The sequence below is a fragment of the Musa acuminata genome, chromosome BXJ3-3, assembly GCF_036884655.1.
Source record: "Musa acuminata AAA Group cultivar baxijiao chromosome BXJ3-3, Cavendish_Baxijiao_AAA, whole genome shotgun sequence".
In the NCBI taxonomy this organism is placed as follows: Eukaryota; Viridiplantae; Streptophyta; class Magnoliopsida; order Zingiberales; family Musaceae; genus Musa; species Musa acuminata.
The window spans coordinates 35473817-35497284 of record NC_088351.1 but is presented as its reverse complement, the minus strand read 5'-3'; the positions used below and the strand labels follow the sequence as shown (position 1 = coordinate 35497284).

General features: G+C 48.6%; 3 protein-coding genes and 1 pseudogene across 4 annotated transcripts; 2 read left to right on the top strand and 2 right to left on the bottom strand.

Annotated features, from left to right (window-relative positions):
• Nucleotides 1-2213: 2213 nt before the first annotated feature.
• Nucleotides 2214-6919, bottom strand: LOC135633101 (importin subunit beta-1-like). 2 transcript variants are annotated; one of them, XM_065142194.1, is made up of 3 exons: nucleotides 6759-6919; nucleotides 3126-5550; nucleotides 2214-3022 (listed from the first exon to the last, which is right to left on the bottom strand). In XM_065142194.1, the coding sequence occupies exons 2-3, from the start codon at nucleotides 5540-5542 to the stop codon at nucleotides 2824-2826; spliced, it is 2616 nt and encodes an 871-aa protein (XP_064998266.1). In that variant the 5' UTR covers nucleotides 5543-5550; nucleotides 6759-6919; the 3' UTR covers nucleotides 2214-2823. The 2 variants fall into 2 exon arrangements, with proteins under 2 accessions (XP_064998266.1, XP_064998267.1); XM_065142195.1 differs by having other exon boundaries at nucleotides 3126-5545; nucleotides 6759-6913.
• A 2090-nt stretch (nucleotides 6920-9009) lies between these two features.
• LOC135632563 (GDSL esterase/lipase At1g28650-like) lies at nucleotides 9010-17686 on the top strand (annotated as a pseudogene).
• Nucleotides 17687-17708: 22 nt separating this feature from the next.
• LOC135632838 (GDSL esterase/lipase At1g28580-like) lies at nucleotides 17709-19788 on the top strand. Its single transcript, XM_065141656.1, has 5 exons — nucleotides 17709-18090; nucleotides 18170-18388; nucleotides 18748-18896; nucleotides 18987-19263; nucleotides 19358-19788. The coding sequence occupies exons 1-5, from the start codon at nucleotides 17772-17774 to the stop codon at nucleotides 19624-19626; spliced, it is 1233 nt and encodes a 410-aa protein (XP_064997728.1). The 5' UTR covers nucleotides 17709-17771; the 3' UTR covers nucleotides 19627-19788.
• A 181-nt stretch (nucleotides 19789-19969) lies between these two features.
• LOC135632839 (phospholipase A1-II 1-like) lies at nucleotides 19970-21885 on the bottom strand. The gene is made up of 2 exons (XM_065141657.1): nucleotides 21131-21885; nucleotides 19970-20691 (listed from the first exon to the last, which is right to left on the bottom strand). Exons 1-2 carry the CDS (start codon nucleotides 21710-21712, stop codon nucleotides 20083-20085), a joined length of 1191 nt encoding a protein of 396 aa, XP_064997729.1. The 5' UTR covers nucleotides 21713-21885; the 3' UTR covers nucleotides 19970-20082.
• Between the last annotated feature and the right edge of the window lie 1583 nt (nucleotides 21886-23468).

Genomic DNA, 23468 nt, shown 5'->3' with positions numbered 1-23468 from the left:
AGTGGTATCGTGGACTTTTATCGATAATATCGTAGGGAATCACGGATTATGTCGATAAATCTTCTTCCTATTTCCCGTTTCATGTCTCTTGACCCCAGAGATTGATATTAGCTGGAAAAATGTTTATCCACATTGGTCATAGCTGATTCTACTCCATTTGTTTCTTGGAAGCATAGATTATTCTCATGCTATGCTATGTTATGCGTGCTCACGAGACGCAGCAACAATGAAGTTGTGCAAGCAGCATGCACAACAACAACAACAGCAACAACAGCAGCAGCAGCACACAAAAGAGAAAATTAACTGACGATGATATGATCCCTATTAGAAGCCATGGAATAAGAAATATACTATTAGGAAGTGAGAAGGAGATTAATTAGGTTTACATTGCTGCAGATTTTAGTCCCCGTGAAGAACTTGTTTGACGGAAGAGGCTTTCTTCCAAGGATCTACGGGTTCCTGCTACCAGTTCCTGGCTTCCCCCTCCTGGGCTCATGTTTGGGGTTGTGCCCTCCGTAGTCATAATCTAGTGCATACTCCACCAAAGCCCTCCTAGTTTGCATCTGGCCAGAAACATTGCATGATGTGACAGTCATTACTTCTGCATTGTAATGTTACTAACGTGTAATCTTGTTTCTTTCGGACAGACATGCAAGTCACCTTGGAGAAGAGTTGCGCGGGGTTTGGTGATTCTGTTGGATCATCCTTGATTTCGGCACGGCCTGCAAACACACGGTCGCTCAGAGAAGGACGAGAGAGGGGCGCGGGCGTGGAAGAAGCTGCAAACCTGAAACCGATGCGTCGAAGAGAAGGATCAGCAAGAAGAAGAAGACGAACAAGGTTTGACTGATTCTTCTTGCCATCGCTGCTGCTGGTGCTGCTGGTGCTGCTGCTCGGGCGGTCGAGGGTTCATTTTATGGTCGAGCATACGGACTTGGGATGTGGCACGCGGTCCTCCATTCATGATGACGCTGCAGGAAGATGAACAAGTGCATATCACACCACCACCAGCAGCAAGTCAACTGCACTCACTCACTCACACTACTCCGGCTCGTCTGTTACCCACCAAAAAGATTTCGAGAATATTGTTGCCGTAAAAGGCTCCAATCCTCCCACCATTGTTAGCTTCACATCGCATGATTTGCATGTGGATGTCCAAAACGGCAATCAACAAGAACGAATTAGTCGAAGCGAGCCATACAAAGTGGATCCAAGTGTGTGGTGCGAGGAAGAACAAGTTGGGGGAATGCACCCAACTCTGGTGCTGCGTGCTGTTCCGTGGATCCTTGTGGGTTATCCTGAGCTTTAGACCAAGATATGGATGGTGGCCATGAAGTCACTACCGAGGACGCCACATTCCTGTAGTTGACCGACCTGCCGTGTCCATCGCGATGGTGGCTGGCTGGCCATGCAACAGTGCGTGGCCTCGGTACATGCCTTGTCCGGTCTCCTCAGCTTTCACATGACACCCATGACTCCATCTCGGCTGGTCAACTCGAGGCCATTATTGTCATTTGAGTGTCTTGTGATGTGCCCTCCCAAATGTACTACCCATGACTTCATATCGTTGGGTGTTTATGTGCTGCAAATTGCGAGGGGGGGGATACAATGAATATTCTCGACAGAGTCACACGTGGATAGTAATAAGCCGAATACGACAAACTAAATCTATTGTGCCCGTCCTGCGTCGGATGACACTTGGCAGGCGGAGGTGCACCACTCGAATCCCACATCGCGCGCGGATGGAGCGATCGAAATTTGATGGTTATCGACATCGTCGGAACCATAACGATCGAATCTTGAATGGTTGAGATTGAATTTGATCATTCGAAAGCTGGTCGCTCTCCTATGTAAAAAAGTGTTCGTATTACTTCTACATTTTAGTTAGATTTTAATACTATTACGAGTAATTATAATTGATTAATATATTTTTCTTCCGAATATAAATGTTTACCAACAAATACTTGCCGAACCACACGAGTGTTTTAATAGCATAACATTATTCATACGAATTTGTGCCTTGCAGTCGGCGCAAGATCATAACTTGTGCATTCAACAGCAGAAGTGATCAGATAAAGGTGCAAATCCATGGCAGCAAAAGCACTGCACAAGCAATCTAATAGATGGAGGGAGGGGCATAATTAAATGCAGTGACATCCCTATGGATGGAAAATGGCCAAGATATATGCCAAATTACATGTTGGCAATGCATGAGAAGAAAACCATGTGTAGATTCCACATAAGTGTACATACAAGAGGAGGAAGATGAAATGCAAACTCAAAACAATGCAAGACCATGAACAGAACTTCCAAAGAAATATCCAAAACATTATGAATATAAGGATCGTGGAGTGCCGAGGGTACATTGACCATAATCGAGAGCATCAACCTGAAAGATACTGAGGCAAAGGTGAGTGTTGATTTCAGGTATTGTCGACTCAAGACACCAAAGAGAAGCCCAAAAAAGAATGGCGTTAGAGTAACCTCATCGGTATAATGCAACGAACCACCAGGGAGACCAATGACAGGCAATCATGCGAAAGGGACTTCGGGTTGCATGGCCCTTGGAACACAGCCCTCTCCAGATTCTTTTTAGAAGAGAAGCATCAGCCAGAGGTGCCCCCTCTAGCTTCTCCAAGGAAATAAGGAGGTGAACCCTTCTCCATGGTGCTTGTGGAAAAACTTCACAATGACCCTCGGTGACTCCGCCCAAAATGAAATCCTTTGTGCAAACTGGTGATGACCTACACATGAATGCAATTGCAGACCAGACTTGACATGACCCCAATGCATGCAGACCTCTAAATTAATCAAGAATCATCATCAACCAGAAACTGCACGGCTGATGGCTAATTTAGCCCAATCAGCAGACTCTTTGATCAATCCGTCGTCTGATGACAAGCATTCTTCCAAAAAGCCTTTACTTGATACAGATTGATTGATCAAAGGACCAACATGACTGCCCAAGGTATCAGCCAAGTCTCCTAGTACACCAATTGCAGTCTTCATCACCGCATCATCCCTAACAGAACATAAATAAAAAAAGGCACACTAAATTGTCAGCGGAAAACCACCCAACAGGTCAACACAAAGAAAAAGGAGCTATGCGTTTTTCGAGTACTCACATGTCCTTCTCACTGTACAATGTATCGATGAACTGAAGGATGTGGTATGCATAAGGCATCAGCAGCTGGGTCTTGGGGGAACTTTTAAATCCTTGTAATATCCCAGAGTATGCCTCCAGAATCCCATTTCTTAGTTGGTTGGTGTACTCAAGGATGTCATCATCATCTGCCACAGCATGTGCAGACAGCTCAGCAGCACTCTGTAGCATAGGCATGGCATAGATTAAGTACTTTTCAAAGTTTTCTCCTATCGCAAGGGCGATATCACCAAAGCATGAAAATATTGGGGGCTTGACAGATCTGTGCAATTGGTTACTAGAGAGATCCTTGAGAAGCTGTGTCATGATTCCATCACAAAAAGGCAGAATCTTGTCCTCCAATGCCCTGCATAAATCTCCCACCACACCAACTGTTATAGCACAGACCTGATACTCCTCGAAGTTTTGAAGACCCATCTCCAGATATGGATAAAATCCTTGCATGTATTTTAAAAAGTTTGTCCCGGTGGCATATGCCAAAGCACCAATTGCAAGCATAGCCTCCTCATGCACGGTGGCATTTCGGCAAGCAAAAACCCTCAGAAAAAGATCCATTATCTGATCAGTATATTGCATAAAGCCATATTTTGTTGTCTCAGCTGCTCCTAACTTCTGGATAATGACCTGCAAGCACCCACACAGAAGACCCTGCAGTTCATTCTGCTTCTCCCTCTCATCTGATGAGAGCTTTTGTGCTTCGAATGTTTGATGGAGCTCCATCATGATGACAGGTACCAACTGCATTACAATTGGAGCTGTCTCATCAGTTGAACACCTCACAATTTCATTCAGAGTCTCATAAGCTGCAGTCCTTAAGCGTGATTCCCCAGCATCCTCTCTGCGTGTAACAGTGAGAAGAGCCTGTATAATGTTCTGGTAGAAAGGAGACAACGGAGATGCTGCACCAACATCCTCGTAGCCTTGAGCTAGGAAGTACAAAGCACCACAAGCTTTTTCAGCAACATTTGGAACATCTTTCATGCTCTGAAGCAGGACAGTGAGAATCTGCTGGCAGTTCTCGGGTGTGATAATAGGTGTTTCCACAGTGGATCCATGAAGAAACTCAAAAATTCTACCAAGTGTCCATGCAGTAGTATCTTTTACATGGTTATTTGGATCATTCATCAATGCAGTCAGCATAAAGCTTAGTGCAACATGGACAATAGGTGTGAGCTTGTCGGGGGATGGACCCTCCAAAATCGATCCAAATGCATAAGTTGCCGCTTCTCTTTGCCTCCAATCTGGTTTTGTTATATTTTCCTCGATGAAAGGCATTACAAGAGGAACTATATCATCTCCAACTGTTCGTGCAACGAGTCCCAAGCATGTTCCACCTGCCATTGCAAGATTCCAAGCTCCTTCATCCTGATCTTGATCCTCCTCCTGCTTGAGAAGTGTCTCCAGGAGCATTGGAACTAAAGCAGGTAGAGCTTGCTTGATGAAGTAATAGCAAGGGATGTCCGAATCAGCAGTAAAGTCACCTCCATATTCATCTAAGATGTCAATCTCCTCATCGCAGATTGAGCTCCAAAACTCTATGGCCTGAAGAGCAACAGGTTCATCATCTTCCCTCACTGCTTTCGCTGTGATAGTGAAAATGTCTTGCATGTACGATGCAAGCTTGTCATAGTAGGTAGATGAGATGGCTACCAAGCACTCAAATGCAGACTGCCGTATCTTTACCTCTTGGGATAAGGTTGCTTCACAAACAACTCTCATGATATAATCCCTCTCCATATCATTCGAGAAATTTGCTTGTGCAAATCCTAGTGCATTATACAATGCTCGTGTGGCAGCCAGTCTGACATCACTACTCCCCTCAGAAGCATTCATGCCCTGAACAACCGCAGTAAGTATCTTGTTCACTTGATCTTGATCAACAACTTGTGGGGAGACTTCCTCACATAAATAACCAAGGGTTTCTAGTGTGGCTTGCTTAACATGAGGCTGAAGCTGGTGTATGTTGGACAGCAGAGAACCTATTAGTTCAGGCCACTGCTTCTGAGGTAGTTCGATACCTGCAATCTTGGCAATGACTTGAGATGCAGTGGACCTAGCATCAGGAACAGGGGAAGCAAGGGTTTGTAGCAAGCATGCTTTGACTTGAGCCTTGACAGCTATATCTAAAGATAGCCATCTTTGGGCAAGCTCACTTTTCCTGTGCTGCTCTTTAGCATCCAAAGCGTTTTTAAGAACCAAACCTGCTAACTTACGGCTATCAACTGGTTTCTCATTGCTTACCAATTCATTAGAAAGTGATAGCAAAAATGCAGAAAGGTTTTGTTCTTGAAACTGTTTCAAGCTTTCTTCTGCATGTTTTCGGACACTACCATCCACCGACTGTGCGTTCAGGAGGATCTGGGTAACTTCCATCGCCATACCCTACTCTAGAAAAGAAAGGAAAACTTTTGAGTTTTTTTGTAACTCGAGATTAATATGTTTAACATATCATACAAATCAGTTTCCTAGAAGAGCAGAACTATAGGAACAGAATCCAGAAAAAAGAGATGACAATCCTTATAAAAACCCCTAAAGCCTTTATCCTGCAGTTATGCAACACAAACAAAGAAACAAAATTATGTTACACGACAATCACAGCTATTTCAAAGCATGATCTGTCAATTAAGAACTCACCGCGAACAGTTGAAGGACAGATGCACAAGTTACACACCCATGGATACAAACAGAGTTCACTTGCCTATCTATGTGCATGTTAAAGAACTTCTCCAAAAATGCACACTGACATGCATAATAAATCAACCTGAACAGATACAGCTCATACAATGAACCTTAGACCAGGGAGCCTTGAAAAACCAATTCCAACATAAATCAAATCACTGATTAAGGTCAGTACCAAAGTTCTCGACAAATATAACCAAGAGATAAGCCAAACACAACCAACTTCATATACTAAATAAAGATATTTTCACCAGATGTCTTCAGTGTTGGAATATCCTCCGACAAAAGATAAGTGTTCAACTAAATAATGTAATATCAGTCAAAAAAACAATTTACAAATATAAGAATTACAACTTTGATGGCAATTCATGGGAGAGAAAGCCCTATGACAGGATCATTATTTTCAGCCTGCTATTTATAACCATAAATCAGGCGCACAGGCACTAAACATAACTAGTCAACAGCAGTCAGTGTCGATCCTAACAATAAAGCAGAAAACTACAACATATAATTCTTAAGATTTCAGATTTACAGATCATCATCAGGAGGGGTCTAATCAAAAATTAAAACAAAAGCAACACTGATAACGGCCATCTATTACTCCTTTCGACTCCAACCTCAGACGACAGTAGCCCCAAAGAAACTACTATTGAGATCCAATTGAAGTGACGTAAGCATAAGTCAGAACCTAATCGAATTACCCACCATAGCAAACAAATCTACAGCTTCGAAACCTCAGATCAGTGTAGACAAACATTGGATCACCAAATTTACATAATACTAACACAAAAGCACTACTTTCTCAACTGAATCCCTGGATCGACAACCCTAATCCACGACAAAAGAAGAAGTAGCTGCTAAATTTCCATCGACGGGAGAAACCAACATAAAGAGGACAATTTTCGAGATCACCCACCGAAATCGTCGGGGAGATTGGTGCCAGAAGCCTTTCCGCAGCTGATGAACGATCAAAAGAGTGGATCCGGCGGTGGGCAGACCGGCGCCAGTCGCGAAACCCTAGAAGAAAGAAAAGGGGAGTGGGGAGAGCTGCGTTAGATGGGAATTGGGGGAGTTTTTACGGATGATTATAAAGTGAGACTTATAAAGGCACGCCTCCTTTTGGGTGAGTCCACCCCCGCCCGCTCACAGATCCTACACACGTCCCAACTACGACCCGAATTATCACGATCGAGGGAGTAACTTTATCGACTCCGTGGTTTCGTTTTGTTGCGGTTATTAGTGCTTTTTTTTGCTGTTGTTGTTGCTACGACCACAACACGGTACGTTTCTCAGTGGACCCAATTTTGGTGCATCTGAGTGGCGCATAACCGTGGGTACCACGTCTTGGGAAGAGGGTAGTCGTGGGTGCGAGAAGACTTGGTGTCCTTTCTTGTTTGCTTGCTTCATTGTTAAGTATTAGCCTGTGGAGGGGGAGTCGATGGAGGCGGATCTTTTGTAGGATCCGAACTCGAGCGCGTGCGGGTCTCGGGCGGGCCACACTTCCAACCTGTCGACCGGTTGGATTTGGAGCCTTTTTTGACATCGGAGGGCGGTATCTCTCGCTGGCCACTGGTTCTTACCCGAAAACCTACCTGATCTGTCATTGGGGCAGTGAGGAGGTTTGTGTGGGACCCACATGTGAGTCCAATCAACCGATGAGGAGAGGCCATTATTGATTTTGCTTTAAAATTCCAATTCACCTGTAAAAATCTCCTCAGCATTTTAGAAATGGATGTGCCGAGATCCGATCCGATCCGATCCGACTCGAATCGATTTAAGATTGGGTTCAATTTGGAATCGATTTCAATGGAGGCGTAAATCGAACGGACTTTGGGCTGGGTTGAGTTTGACGTTTTGGATTGGGTTGAATCGAAATCAAAATTAAGAAGCTTTTGTTGGTATTTTCGATTTCTCTCTTCTTCTTCTTCTTCTTCTTTTTCTTTTTCTTTTCCTTTTTTTTTTGTTTCCTGGATACTGAAGGTTGCAGGTTCTTTAAATTTTTCTGCGTTCAATTTTGAACTATTTAGTCAGACACAGGACAAGCTTAAGGTTCTTATGGTAGGCTGTCAATGCAAAGATGCATGCTTGAAAGGTCTCTTATGGTAGGTCTTAGGGTGCTTTTGAAATACATTTATATTTAGATTTTTTTTTGAATAAATATGTATTTAAGTGGTTGATAAATAATATATATTATATCTTAATATATATATTGATGTAAGTGTTATTTGATAAATTATATTTCAAAAGTGAAACTTACTATTTATGTTCCCTGTGATCTTCTTACTATTAATATTTTTAAAAAATAATAAAAATAATATTTTTATTATTTATTTTTATAATTATAAATGATGAAAACAAGATTCAAGCCTACGACTTTACAATATATCATCAAAATTTTTACCAGCTAAGCTAGTTAATATCTTCAACACCAACTCTAGCATTATTGATTATCGATTTTTTTTTCTTTCCCGTGACCTGCTGGTAAGAAAAATAGAATGAGAAAAGAAAAAATTAAATTTATCATTGAATATTATGTGATAAATTTATCATTATAAGATTTTTAATATATATTATGTGATAAATTTCAAAAGTTCATTGAATATTATGTGATAAATTTATCATTATAAGATTTTTAATATTTATTCTTACTTAAATTAATAAGTAAATAAATAAATAAATAATATATTTTGTAAAAAATAAAGAACAGAAATTGAGAGAATAAAAGGAGCAAATGAGAGTTATAATTTTTATTTAGTGTCAATATTTTAATTTTAGAGAATATCATAAGGTACTTTGATAAATTAAAAAAAAATCATTAGCTCCCTACAAATGCCTATTTTTCATAAGAAATCATTAACATTTAAATATTTAAAATATAATATTTAGATAAATTATAATTAATAAAAATATCAAATATCAAATCATTATTGGTCCAATCAATAGGATATTGGATGTGTTCCGAAGCCACACTTTCCAGTCTTGTCTTCTTCTCCCAATCAACCGTCAACGAGCACCAGTCTTTTTCTCTTAATGTGTGCCAAGCAATTCCCAAGGAACAATCTACGTAAAACTACAGCATCATCGTCATTGAACTATTTGTCGGTAGCTTCCAGTTTTGTTGTTGAATGCGAGAAAGGAGAGACGCCACTTGTTACATGCATCCGACGACCCCCGCTCTTCTTCCTACTTATGGATGCACCTGCTTCCCATCGCTTTCCAGTGGCCTTCTCCTCCATGCTTCGGTTCCTCCGCCTTGCTCTTCCCCTCGTTACCCTACGCACCGACGCCACATGCCGCCTGCTTCTCCTCCATCTTCAGCTTCGGCGACTCGCTCGCCGACACCGGAAACTACCTGCTCTCCTGCGGCGGTAAGCCTTACCACGTCGGGCAACCCCCCTATGGTGAGACTAACTTCCATCATCCCACCGGTCGCTACTCCGACGGCCGGATCATGATCGACTTCATCGGTATGTCAACCCTCATCCCTCTCTCTCTCTCTTTCTCTCTCTCTCTCGTGGAATCTGAGGCTGTAGATGAGCAACGATGGTTGGTATCTATCTCGGTGTAGCGCAAGCTGTTGGGTTGCCCTTCGTGCGGCCATATCTCGCCGGAAACTGCGCGGAGGACTTCCGGTATGGAGCGAATTTTGCCGTCGGAGGGGCCACGGCGCTCGACAACGAGTTCTTTAGGTCCACGGGATTGCAAATTACATGGACCAACTATTCTTTGGGCGCACAGCTTGGGTGGTTCAGGCAACTGCTGCCGTCCCTCTGCTCCGATTCAGGTAAACAATGCCCTCTACCGATCAGATAAACACGATCTCGTCTTGTTGCCTTGTGTCAGCCTGAATCTTGTTTGTTGTGGCAGACTGTGGTGGGGGTAATAATAATGATAGAATACGAACTAACGTCACTTGCTCCCGGGTGACATCTCCTTACGTCACGTAGATCGATGAGGGGTCGCCTGTCTCGATCTGACCTAACAGCTCCTGACTGAAGCAGACCAAAACGCCGACCAAGGCACGTCGCCATCCTACAGGAGCCCGGTCCTTCACACAATGCTAATGTCGGTGTCAGACGTTATCTAAGGTACGACCCTGCTCCCTGCAAGCGGGCACATCAGGAAACGGTGACCTTCCCTATAAAACCCCTCGCATTCGGAACGAAGAGGGAGGAGAAAAAAATAAGAAAAACCCCCTGAGACTATCGACTGACTTGATCGTCGGAGGGGTCGGGCCGAGCTCTCTCGACCCGACCTGTGTGGAGGAACGAAGCCAGAGTGCCTCCCACCGAAGGCCTAGGCAAGGGGTCCCCTCCCGGAGAAAACAGTGACCATGTCGCGATCGAACCACCGCGGTCGGCTACCTCAACAGTCTCAAGGGTCATTCAGGAAGATCTCCAATCATTCGGACCCAAACCCAATCGTATTGGCCCCGAGGCCACAGCGTAAAAATGTTGATATTAACAATTTGGTGCTAGGAGGGCTGAATGTCGAGGGATCGGCAGATCGACCCAGACGAACCCATATTTGAGGGGTCGTACCTAATCGAGGCTCCGGGGGAACGCCCCCCACATGGTGAACCTCGAGTTGAGCACCTCGCCGCGACCTCAGAGCGCTATTGTCGATTATTCAACAACCGAGGCTTGTCGTCACCCGAAGGCGCCCCTACTTCCAAGCCCATCCAATTGAGGTAATTACCAACTGACCGCTTCAGCAGGTTTTGTCTAAATTCGACGTTGCAGGTCGTCTCCTCAAATGGTCGGTGGAGCTCGGTGAGTTCGACATACAATATGTACCAAGGACCATCATCAAAGCCCAATCGATAGACGACTTCATCTCAGAACTGACTCAGCTCAAAGCATGAGGATTTTTTGTAGGTCTCGATCAGCTTCTTGTCCTTCTCCAATCGTTGACGAATCTCGTCAGCCAGGGCCCCGGAAGTCGCACGTGCCTCATCCAGCTTTTGGTTGAGCACAAGCGTCTCTCCCTTCGCCAAGCGGACCTCGCCTTGAGTCGCCTTCAGATGCACCAGCAGGTCGGAGGCTTCGCCCTCCAGGAGGTTATCCGTTGCTCGAACCTGGTAAGGCTCATCCTTCGTACCCGCGGGAAGGCGGCAGAGTTCGCGAACGGAAGGTTCTTGAGGCACCTTCCCCGCCCCCTCCCTACTGGGGCCAGCCTCTCCCCGCACGATCGGTCGGTTTAATAGCGACTCCTCCCGACTAGGCCGCTACCATGTCGGATCCTTTCGTGACACAAATCTCCCGGTTCTGCGTGACTTGCTTGCCTGAGCCGTGCCCCTCGATCGCAATATGCCCGAGTCCACCTCTACGCGGCCTTCCCACCTTAGCTGTGCCCCTCGGCTGCAGTCTGCCCGAGTCTTGCGTGGCCTGCTCGCCTGAGCCGTGTCCCTCGACCGAAGTCTGCCCGAGTCCACCTCTGCGCGGCCTACCCACCTGAGCCATGTCCCTCGACTGTAGTCTGCTCGAGTCCACCTCTACGCGGCCTACCCGCCTAAGCCATGCACCTCGGTCACGGACTGCCCGAGTCCACCTCTACGCGGCCAGCCCACCTGAGCCACATACCTCGATCGCAAACTGCATGATTCCTACACCTCGGCGCCACCTGCTCGCCCGAGTCTTCTGCCTTGCTCAAGTCATACCCCACAGTCACACGTCGCACAGGACGACGGGCCAGCAATCGACCATCGCGACCCTTTGGGAAACCTCCCCGACACTGACCAAAGGGCAAATCGAAAGGAACAACCACTTAAAGCAAAAGCCACGCCTCAGACCCCCCTAGCAATAGTCTGTCATGGCCTTAGCTGGAATTGCCTAAGGCGTGAGGCACCCTTGCGGCCAAGACGCTAACTTAGCTTGCGTTGCCTAAGTCGCGCTTTGCCCTTGCGATATTGCTCCGTAAATATCAGCCCACTTGTAACCTCTCGCAGGTCCCGAAGGGCCTGTAAAAGAGAAAGTTGATTAGTTCGAAAGAACGAGCGACGGACAAGTCCCGACGTCTCGCGAAAGGGGACGCTTTACAAGCAATTCAGCGAACACCTTGCATACGTAAGAGAAAAGAGGGAGAGGGGAAAACAAGGACTTTAGAGGGTTGAACGAACAGCTGCAAGTCCACAAACAGCTGCTCACCGGGTGCCGGGCGCAACAATAAGTTTTCATCAAGGTAACATGCGATGCGAAAGGTTGTTCAATGCCCGACACTATATCGAAGCCCTATCCAGCCCTATGCCACCCGGGGGGTTCAAAGGGGCTGAGATGGCTGACATTTTAGTGAGCGGAGGCGGGCTATAGAAAATAGCCCGTCGCACACGAAAACGGAGCTGATTTGGGTTATTTTGGGGTTGTTTTGCTTGGTTTGGTGAGCGATCGCATTGTAGTGCTGCAACTTATTCAAACTTACATTTTTATAAGCAAAGTGACACAAAACCAAGGCAAAATAGGTTGCCAAGTAGCTGTACATGTAGATGAGAGCGACGAACAGTTCATTGAACGAAGTTGTTGTGGTGCGCGACGACCGTTCGTGACAAGTCGATGCATGGCTCCCTCCAGGGGGGAATGATGAGGGTAATAATAATGATGGGACACGAACTAATGTCACTGGCTCCCGGGTGACGTCTCCTAGGTCACACATACCGAGGAGTTGCAGGGGTCGCCTGCCTCGATCTGACTTGACAGCGCCTGGCCGAAGTAGACCAAAACGCTGACCGAGGCACGTTGCCATCCTGCAGGAGCCCGGTCCTTCACGCAACGCTAATGCCGGTGTCAAACGTTATCCAAGGTACAACCCTGCTCCCTGCAAACAGGCACATCAGGAAACAGTGACCTTCCCTATAAAAACCCTCGCATTCGGAACAAAGAGAGAGGAGAAAAAAAAAAAGAAGAAAAATCCCTTGAGACTATCGACCGACTTGATCGTCGGAGGGGTCGGGTCGAGCTCTCCTGACCCGACCTCTATGCAGGGATGAAGCTGGAGTGCCTCCCACCGAAGGCCCAGGCGAGGGGTCCCCTCCCGGAGAAAACAGTAATCCCATCGCGATCGGACCACCGCGGTCGGCTACCTCAGCAATCTCAAGTGTCGTTCAGGAAGATCTCCAATCATTCGGACCCGAACCCAGCTGTATTGGCCCCGAGGCCACGACGTAAAGATGTTGACACTAACAGTTTTATGATGAGGGTAATAATAATGATGGGACACGAACTAACGTCACCTGCTCCCGGGTGACGTCTCATATGTCACGTAGACCAAGGAGTTATGGGGGTCGCTTGCCTCGGTCTGACCTAACAGCGCCTGGCCCAAGCAGACCAAAACGCAGACCGAGGCATGTCGCTATCCTACAGGAGCCCGGTCCTTCACGCAACACCAATGCCGATGTCAGATATTATCCAAAGTACGATCCTGCTCCCTGCAAGCAGGCATATCAGGAAACGATAACCTTCCCTATAAAAACCCTCACGTTCGGAACGAAGAGGGAAGATAAAAAATAAGTAAAACCCCCTAAGACTATTGACTGACTTGATCGTCGGAGGGGTCGGGCAGAGCTCTCCCGACCCGACCTGTGTGCAGGGACGAAGACGAAGTGCCTCCCACCGAAGGCCCAGGCGAGGGGTCCCCTCCCGGAGAAAATAGTGACCCTGTCGCGATCGGACCACCGCGGTCGGCTACCTCAGCGGTCTCAAGGGTCGTTCAGGAATATCTCCAATCATTCGGACCCGAACCCAACTGTATTGGCCCCGAGGCCATGGTGTAAAGATGTTGACACTAACAAAACTCATGGGCAATTCGCTTTTCCTTGTGGGAGAAATTGGAGGGAACGACTACAACCACCTCTACTTCGAGGAAGAAGCATCGACGAGATCAAAACCTTTGTCCCCAACGTCGTCGGCGCCATTAGCTCAACAATCAGCGTAAATCGAATTCCCTCACAGAATTATAATTTTTCGGTTCAGAGCATCGTCTACAACCCGTTTATTTGATATCTAAGAATTGATCCAACTCGGTGCTAAGACGCTGGTTGTTCCCGGAGATTTACCATTCGGATGCCTCCCGACGTTCCTCGAGTTCTTCTCCGGTGCAAGCGCAAGGGATTATGAACCTGAAACCGGGTGTCTAAAGTTCCTGAACCGCTTGGCCGAGTACCACGACCAGTTGCTGTGGCATGAGTTGAGCCAGCTCCAGCGATCGCATCCGCATGCCACCATCATCTACGTTGACTATTACAACGCCACCATCTCCATTTACCGATCTCCACGATGATATTGATGAGGATAGTAATTATGATAAGACTCGGCTGACGTCAGATGACGCCTCACGTCTCGATTGACGTAACAGCAACTGGTCAAACAGACCAGAACATCGGCTGAGGTGAATTAACGCCTACTCAGGCTCGGTTCTTCACGCCACGCCAACACCAATGTCAGATGCTACCAGCATGCCCCCTGTAAGCGGGCACATCAGGAAACAATAAGCTTCCCTATAAATACTCTCGCATTCTGAACGGGAGGGAGAGGACACCAAAAAAGACTTCTTCATCTGAAACCCCCTTCACATCATCTGACTTGATCGTCAGAGGGATCGGGCCGAGCACCCTGACCCGGCCTTTGTGCAGGTGCGAAGCCGAAGGTCCCCACTGGATGCGCAGGCGAGGAGTTCTTGCTTGGAGGAAATGGCGACCCTGTCCCGATCGGACCACCATGAGCGGCCACCTTAGTAGTCTCGAGGAACGCCTCAGGGAGATCCCCGTCATCCGGACCCGAACCGAGCCACGTCGGCCCCGAGGCCACGGCTCAAGGTTGTTTACCACAACATTTTTAGCGCTAGAGGAAGGGCCCGGAATGTCGGGTGATCACCCGAGCGACTCAGATGAGCCCACGGCTGAGAGGTCGCACCCGACTGAAGCCTCGGGGGAATATCCCTCGCATGGAGACCATCATGATGAACACCCCGCCACGACCTCAGAACGATATTAGCGGATATTCAACAACCCGGGCTTGTCGCCGCCCGACGGCGCCCCCGGTGACCCCTCACCCGTGTCGTCCGAGGCCTTTCAGGACCTCGCTCATCAAGTCCGAGCTCTGATGGGTACGGTGCAAACCATTATCCCGCTCGTTTCTCATATGATGCACCCGCTTGCGATCGAACCACTGCGACAACGCAAGGCACTCGTTCGGGCCCACATGACACTTCCGGAGCCCCCGCTTCGCCTCGGGTCCGACCGGCCCCACTCGGGGATCCAGTGATGGCAAACCCAAGCGGCCGCTCGGAACCCGAGGCACTCTCTTCGGACTCCCTGCGGGCCCAGTTACGCTTCGTCAGCTGGCAACTCGATAAAGTGCAGAAAGAGGTTCGCAGGTCCAAGGAAGAGCTCGGAGAGGACGCACACCAAGGGTCTCCCTTTACGCCCGAGATACGGGATCATACAATCCCCTTGGACTTCCAGCTCCCCTCTCTGGGCGCTTACGATGGCTCCACCAACCCAGCAGACCATGTAGCTGCTTTTCGCGCCCAAATGACGCTATACGGAACCTATGATGCCTTGATGTGCAGAGCGTTCCCTACCACTCTGAGAGGGCCGGCCCACGTGTGGTATGGCGGCTTGAAGACCGGAAAGATCGCTTCCTTCGACTAGCTCATCAAAGACTTCGAGCCCCACTTCGTGGCCTACGAACGGCCAAAGCCTTCCGCGGCACTGCTCCTCGGACTCAAACAAAGGGAGGACGAGCCCCTCTCACATTTTGTGGATCGCTTTACCACGCAAATCCGGGGTTTGTCGGACACTTACCCCTCTCTGTTAGTGCAGGCGTTTATGATAGGCATGCGACCTTCTAGATTCCTCTGGTCCCTCGTGGAACGACCTCCCACCACGGTGCCAGAGATGCTCCAGCGGGCTAACCGGTACATCGCGGCGGAGGCCTTGGCGGCCGTGAGGAGAAAGGACAACTTCTGGCAGCGGGCTCCATAGAAGAAGTCAAGCACTTGCGGGGGCTATCCGATGTAGTCCTCGTAAAAGGAATCTAAGCCCTGCCTCAGTCTCTTCCGAGCGAAGGCTCAGTATCTATCTGATTGCCTCCCGGTTCGTAGTTAGCTCCGACCTAACCCCCTTCGATATCTACATGGCTTGGCCGTAGGCTACCCGAGTCCACCTCAGGGCGGCCTTTCCGCCCGAGCTGCATCTCTCGGTCGTAGACTGCCGAGTTCCTCTCAAGGCGGCCTCCCCGCATGAGCCGCATTCCTCGGCCCCATGTTGCCCCAGACCACACCTGCGTGGCTTGCCCGCCTGCGTCGTGTTCCTCAGTCGCATGTTGCCGGAGACCACACCTGCTCATCCTACCCGTCTGTGTCGTGCTTCTCGGTCGCATATTGCCCGAGATCACACCTGCGCGGCCAGCCCGCCTGCGCCTTGCTCCTCGGCTCCATGCTTCCCAAGACACACTTGCGCGGCCAGCCCGCCTGCGTCGTGCTCCTCGGCTCAATGCTCCCTGAGACACACCTGCGCGGCCAACCCTCCTACGTCGTGCTCCTCGAGATCACGCCTGCGCGGCCAGCCCGCCTGCATCGTGCTCCTCGGCTCAATGCTTCCCGAGATGCGCCTACGCGACCAGCCCGCCTACGTCGTGCTCCTCTGTTCCACGCTCCCCAAGATACACCTGCGCGGCCAGCCCGCCTGCGTCGTGCTCCTCGGCTTCATGCTCCTCGAGATCACGCCTGCGCGGCTAGCTCGCCTACGTCGTGCTCCTCGGCTCCATGCTTCCCGAGACACGCCTGCGCGGCTAGCCCACCTGCGTCGTGCTCCTCGGCTTCACGCTCCCCGAGACACACCTGTGCGGCCGTCCTGCCTGCGTTGTGCTCCTCGGCTCCATGCCCCTCGAGACACACCTGCGCGGCCAGCTTGCCTGCGTTGTGCTCCTCGGCCCCATGCTCCCCGAGACACACCTGCACGGCCAGCCCGCCTGCGTCGTGCTATTCGGCTCCATGCTCCCGAGACCGCGCCTACGCGGCCAGCCCGCCTGAAAGCTGAAGCCATACCTCGGACTCCTGTTACAACGACCGACGCATAACTTCTTTCCAGGAGGGGAATATGATGAGAATAGTAATTATGATAAGACTCGGTTGACGTCAGATGACGTCTCACGTCTCGATCGACGCAACAACACCTGGTCAAACAAACCAGAACATCGGTTTAGGCGCTCAGGCTCGGTTCTTCACGCCATGCCAACACCAATGTCAGACACTACCAGCCTGCCCCCTGCAAGCGGGCATATTAGGAAATAGTAATCTTCCCTATAAATACCCTCGCATTCTGAACGGGAGGGAGAGAACACCAAAAAAGACTTCTTCATCTGAAACCCCCTTCACATCATATGACTTGATCGTCGGAGGGGTCGGGCCGAGCACCCCGACTCGGCCTTTGTACAGGTGCAAAGCCGAAGGTCCCCACCAGACGCGCAGGCGAGGAGTTTTTGCCCGGAGGAAACGGTGACCCCATCCCGATTGGACCATCGCGAGCGACTACCTCAGCAGTCTCGAGGAACGCCCGAGGGAGATCCCCGTCATCCGGATCCGAACCGAGGCGCGTCGGCCCCGAGGCCACGGCTCAGGGTTGTTTACCACAATAGATATGGTGAGCCTTCTTCTTCCTCGCCCCGAGACATATTTATTAAGACATATCAGACATCTTTACTCTTCCAAGACAAATGGATATAGTACTGATCGAGACATCAATAATTTCTAATCTCATCATAATTAATATTTTAGATAGGCTAATTGATTGGTTATGTCATATCACGATAATTAATATCTAAGAGTCGATTCAAATTCAACGGCCCCAATTGTGACCCCAACGAGCAAGAATTAGAACCATTACAATATTTATTCTTCCCTTCGGGAAAACGTGCTTCCTGTCGCTGCCTATTTCATGATACGGGGCAATTCCAAGGATCGCATCTCCGTCTCTCGATCTCTAATGGAATCGTCGACGAACCTTGTGTCCGTCAACGCCTCTCTGCGCCTCATCACTCTCCTCCTCTTCCTCCTCCCGGCTGCTCTTGGCTCGGCCACCACCGGTTGTTACTCCTCCATCTTTAGCTTCGGCGACTCCCTTGCCGACACCGGAAACCTGCTCCACACCCTCGGCAGGGACGGCATCCGCATCGGCCGCCCGCCGTACGGCATGACCTACTTCCATCGCCCCACCGGCCGCTTCTCCGACGGCCGGCTCATCGTTGACTTCATCGGTACGCAGCCTCTTCGCTTCGTTCATGTCATACATGTAAAGACACAGTATATCTCAGCATGAGGTGGTTGTGGTTGCAGCGCAAGCGATGGGGCTGCCGCTGCTGCCGCCGTATCTGGAGGACACGACGGGCGGAGACATGAGGAAGGGGGTGAACTTCGCGGTGGGAGGGGCGACGGCGATGGAGAATGGATTCTTTAGGAAGAGAGGGATCCATATCAAGTTCACCAACGTCTCCTTGGGTGACCAGATCCACTGGTTCAGGCAATTACTGCCGTCCCTCTGCTCCTCTTCCTCAGGTAATCTTTTGGACCACATCTTCTTCCTACAGGTAAGATTTCAGCTACACAGTATATATATATAATTAAATATATAAGACGCTGAGGTAGTCAGTCCGTAGCCAGTCCTCTTAGCATTTTTCTCGACCCTCAGATTTGTGGTCGGAGATGTGGTAAGGTGAGAGAGAGACAGAGAGAAACTGGTCATTAGACATTAAAGCTGTACTCCGTTTCAAGCAATAAAATGATGCCTAACGAGTGGCTGTAGGGGGAATTCAGTAGTCAAAGATGTCAGGGGATGAGCACCCCACAGAAACTGGCTCACATGGTGTAGCAGGATCACTAGGATGGTTCAAATCTCATATTGCATTTGTCGGCAGCGTGCGAGGACATGCTCCACAAATCTCTCGTCTTAATGGGTGCGATTGGAGGGAATGATTACAATAACCCGTTCATGGAGGGAAGAAGCTTGCGCGAGATCAAGTCCTTCGTTCCCCGAGTCGTCTCGACCATCAGCTCGGCCATCGATGTAAGCCAACACAGTGAGCTCTCGGGCTACATATGCCAACTAGATCAGTGCTTGTTCTTACCACACACACATGTTGGTTTGGTTGCCCAGGAACTGATAGAGCTGGGAGCACGAACGCTGCTGGTTCCAGGAATCACTCCTCTCGGATGCAACTCCGCCTATCTCACCTATTACCGGACTCACCAGGCCGAGGATTACGACTCGACGACTGGTTGCCTGAAGTGGCTGAACGAGTTCTCCATGTACCACAATGGCCGCCTGCAGGCTGAGCTGCAGCGGCTACAGCAACTGCATCCTCATGCCACCATAATCTATGCCGACTACTACGGAGCTTCCATGAGTATATTCAGCAACCCAAATGCATTCGGTGAGCTGCAGTAGTGCCTTCACAGCCTCATGCTTCTGCATCACATCTGATCGTCGTGAGATCTCCATGTTTCGTTTGCTTGTTCTGGGTTCAGGATTCGGCGAGGAGCCTCTCGTGGCATGCTGCGGGGGTGGCGGTCCATACAACTACAACTTCTCAAGGCAATGTGGAAGCGAAGGCTCAACGGTTTGTGGTGATCCTTCCAGGTACGTGCACTGGGACGGCCTACATATGACTGAAGCAACTTACAGAAGCATCGCAATTGGCCTGCTACATGGACCATTTGCTGCTCCGGCCATCGGCAGCACATGCCCTTACGTCCAATTGAGCCTGCATGGAGATGTTGAGGTCTCCGAGGGTTGATTTATATATTGGGAGATGAAACTGCTTAGTTTGCTCTGCAATAATTAAAGGAAAAGAAACTGTATTATTGCACTACTGTATTTGTGTTAAGTTGATTTTATTTTTTTGTTGTTTGTGTTGGATACTGATTCGAAGTCAATTAGGATTTGTTTTTCGCTCTTATGCCGAGGTGATTTCGATCACATCATGAATGTTTATCTCCAACTACAACGACGAAGACACATTATTATGTGATACTAAGGTGTCGGTCATAATATTGAGATGTTTATTACATCACGCTGAGGTATCGATCATACGGCTATTCCTTTATTAATTGATTTTATTGATTTATTTTTTTAATAATAAAATATTATTGGTTTGCTATGCAAAAAGTTTATTAAAAAAATGATACATGATATAATGTCAACTTTATTTTTGCACTACTGCAATTATTTCCCAGTTGACCAAAAAGAAATCTTAAGCATTGTTGTCTTCCTCATGGTCCTCCAACTTGTAGTGCCCATCAGCTCCCTTCATCATGCCCTTGTTCTTCTCCACCCACCATGAGTCCGGCACCAAGTACTCATCCTTCAGCGCGTCGGTGCTCTTGTTGACAAGCGCCACGTCTCGATCGATCGCCAGCTTGAACCCTCCTCTGCGTCCTTGGGCTCCGGCCGTGCCGTGCAGGTAGCACTCCAAGTTGTGCCATGTGGTGAGGTCGCCCGGCGCCTTCAGGTACTCCGACTTCCGGGTGTCGATGGCCAACTCCACGCCGACGTCGACGTAGGGTATGATGGGGTAGTTCGGGACCAGGTCAGGCGCGTTGCGGACCCGGAGAAGTCTCAGGTCCGGCGTCCCGGAGAATAGCTTCTGGAACTCGAAGTCGCCCACGCGGGGGCTGGCGAAGACGAAGGCCGTGACCGGGCAGCCCGTCGACGAGGGGTTGCTGCTTCTGTTGAAGCTATTGGCGACGATGTCTACGGCATTGAGCGTGGCCACTGCGGCCCCGAGGCTGTGTCCGGTTATGGTGATGCTGGTCTCCTCATCTTTGTACGCTTCTATCAGTCTTCCCACCTCCTTCAGAACCTGCAAACAGGATTATTAGCATTATCATTAGTTGTATATTGTTCTTTGCATCTACAATTGTGCATAATACTTTTAGAATCAATCGAAATTAAAGATTCCCTTCGACCAATTTGACTTTTCATGCATACATAATTGTGAATATATAGATATATATATATATACATATATATATATACGTATATACATATATATACGTATATACATATATATACATATATATATATACATATATATATATTATGTATAGGTTATATCAAAAATTATAAAGCCAAACCAGAAACATATGATTGTGAATGAAATCATTCTGAGAGTTCTTACGGTGACTGTGATGCACAGAGCTGTTGTTCCCTATAGCAACGTAGATTCATGGATGGCGGAGACAGAGAGAGAGAGAGGGAGAGGGAGAGGGAGAGGGAGAGAGAGAGAGAGGGAGTTATACCTGGTCTCGAGCGCTGCTCTTGCTGTAAGGGGACTTGGGGTCCTCGGAGGTGTAGATGGAGAGCCAGCCGCGGTGGACCAAGGGGGCGCTCGACCCCAGCACGTCCGGCGCCGGCACCATCGTGAAGTCCAGGTCATTGATCCACTCCAGCGGCAGCAGCGTCCCCCTCCACGCCACCAGCACGTCCCTCCTCCCCAGCTGCGCCGCCCCCTCGTCGGTGGCCACCGCCACGTACCCCATCCAGTTGGAGTCCTTGCTCCACGCCTGCCGCGACAGCGACTTGATGATGAACGCGTCCGGCACCTGCACGCCGGAGGTGGCGTAGAAGAACTTGGTCACCCGGTACAGCCGCTCCTGGCCCTGCGACAGCGCCACCTTCTGGAGGATGTTCGACCGGGCGTACAGCGGCGCGCCCGCGAACCGCGACTTCTTCTGCCTGATGAACCCGTCGTAGACCGCCTGCGCCATCTCGCCGTAGAGGACGAGGCTACGGCGGAGGTCGACATCGAGAGGGTCCAACAGGCCTTTCCAGCTATCCTTCCCCTGGAGAACTCTCCACCTCTTCGCTATGCTTCCCGTCATCGTCTTTATTCTACGCTCAGCTTCAGGATCTCTCTCTCTCTCTCTTTATTGTTTTCCGTAGGGCAACATAGTTCAGCCAACAAACTATTTATATACAAGCAGCTGTCACTGTACACCTGCCATGAACTGGTCTTCTTTGAGGCTAAGCTTGATCTCCTCAGCATATACAACTGTGTTCTCCTTGGATCAGCAACGTGCAGTCTGGAGCATTACTCAACGGGAGGAACTTCCTTCTACGGCCAGCGGTTGCTGAGATGGGTGGTGGGTTGCGTGCAAGCATGCATGCAGTGTGTAAACAAAGGCATTTCTTTTGCTGATGATTCCCACATCCAAGCCCGACACTGAAACTATTTTCTCTTCCTTTCTTGCTTCTTGGGTCGATCCATTTGTTGATAGAGACTCGTGCTGTTTCTTTGTGCCTGAACCAGTGGATTCATCTGTGGGTTCCTTCCGTTTATTGCATTGCTATATTTAATTTGCTGCCCATCTTCTCTGTGTCTGACAGGCAGAAGCGACTGCCCTGAGAGTATTTGATTCACATTGGGCATCGGCAAAAGTTATGATGCTAATCTGATGAAAAGCATCAATGTTTTCGAATGTCAAACTTTCAACCGAGTTTGGCAATATTGATGAGACGAAACCACACTCATCCAGCGGCCTGTTGGCACATGATTCTCATGGATGAGATGAAGAAAACTCTTACTACTTTCACACGTCAAAACCAGTGAAGATGATTTCTTCGATCAGGTCAACACGCCAGAATTACATTATAAGTTTTCCCAAACATAGATGAGATAATCTTAATCTAAACAAATTAAGATTAAGGTATCATTTAAGGTGCATAGGATGCCACAAAGAATGGTCTTTTTCGAGGAGAAAGATCAGCGATCAATCCATCCAGTAAAGTCCTCCAGCATAGGCTCGTGGGGTGGTCAAATACAATAGCTCCCACAACAGCGATCATCTCCTATACTCTGATGCACATCTGCAACATGGAATTGTCTATATGTTGTAACAGTTGGTTGTCCATTAATGGCAGCGCAAGGAATCTCTCCCTTTCATCTACATCCAACATTAAGATATCTCTGCTTCCCTTCCCTGATTGGTGGACATTAAAAAGTCAAACACGAAGATTCTATGATGATCTGGAGAAACTGGACCAGGAAGAACGTGCACAATGGTCAGCTTGAAAAGGATTCAGGAGAGGGGAATCGAAACACATCTGTAGGTCATCCTGCCAAGCTATCCAATCCTTGGGCTGCCTAATGATGCATGGAAAAGCAGCATATCAGCCATTTCAGATGATCTCATACATCAAAAGCTTTCTTTATATTCCACGATACCACTGCCGGACTGAATGCCTCTTTGGTCGGCTCAAGGTTGAGTACTCCTGCAACAGGAAGAAGAACCAGAGCGGAGATGCTAACCAGTGACAGAAGTTCCATCCTCACCTACCTTTCCAGAACCATGCCATCCAATACCTGATGATCCAAACTCCAATGTCATAAGGTGTCACACAAGAAAAGCTGTTTCATTTTTTCATCCTTATGGTTAACACCAAAATCTCATGGCAAAACATTCATAAGCAGTAATTAGATGTAAGAACCACAAAGAACAGCAACACGCTTGTCCAAATGCTTCGAGAGAGTCTCCATCGAGGGCTTTGAGTACTGATCATTGTTTGGAACCTGGGGACGTGAACAGGGTGCGCGTAAGCATTAAGTTTTATTTGTTAGGTATTTCATACGTAGGATCC

Bases quoted from the DNA above. Each gene is read 5' to 3' on its own strand.
- LOC135633101 (XM_065142194.1), bottom strand. From the start codon at position 5,542: ATGGCGATGGAAGTTACCCAGATCCTCCTGAACGCACAGTCGGTGGAT. The intron at 3,023-3,125 runs GTGAGTACTCGA...ATGTTCTGTTAG, and splicing joins TTGTACAGTGAGAAGGACAT to GGATGATGCGGTGATGAAGA.
- LOC135632838 (XM_065141656.1), top strand. From the start codon at position 17,772: ATGATACGGGGCAATTCCAAGGATCGCATCTCCGTCTCTCGATCTCTA. The intron at 18,389-18,747 runs GTAATCTTTTGG...ATTTGTCGGCAG, and splicing joins CCTCTGCTCCTCTTCCTCAG to CGTGCGAGGACATGCTCCAC. The intron at 18,897-18,986 runs GTAAGCCAACAC...TTGGTTGCCCAG, and splicing joins CCATCAGCTCGGCCATCGAT to GAACTGATAGAGCTGGGAGC.
- LOC135632839 (XM_065141657.1), bottom strand. From the start codon at position 21,712: ATGACGGGAAGCATAGCGAAGAGGTGGAGAGTTCTCCAGGGGAAGGAT. The intron at 20,692-21,130 runs GTATAACTCCCT...TCCTGTTTGCAG, and splicing joins AGAGCAGCGCTCGAGACCAG to GTTCTGAAGGAGGTGGGAAG.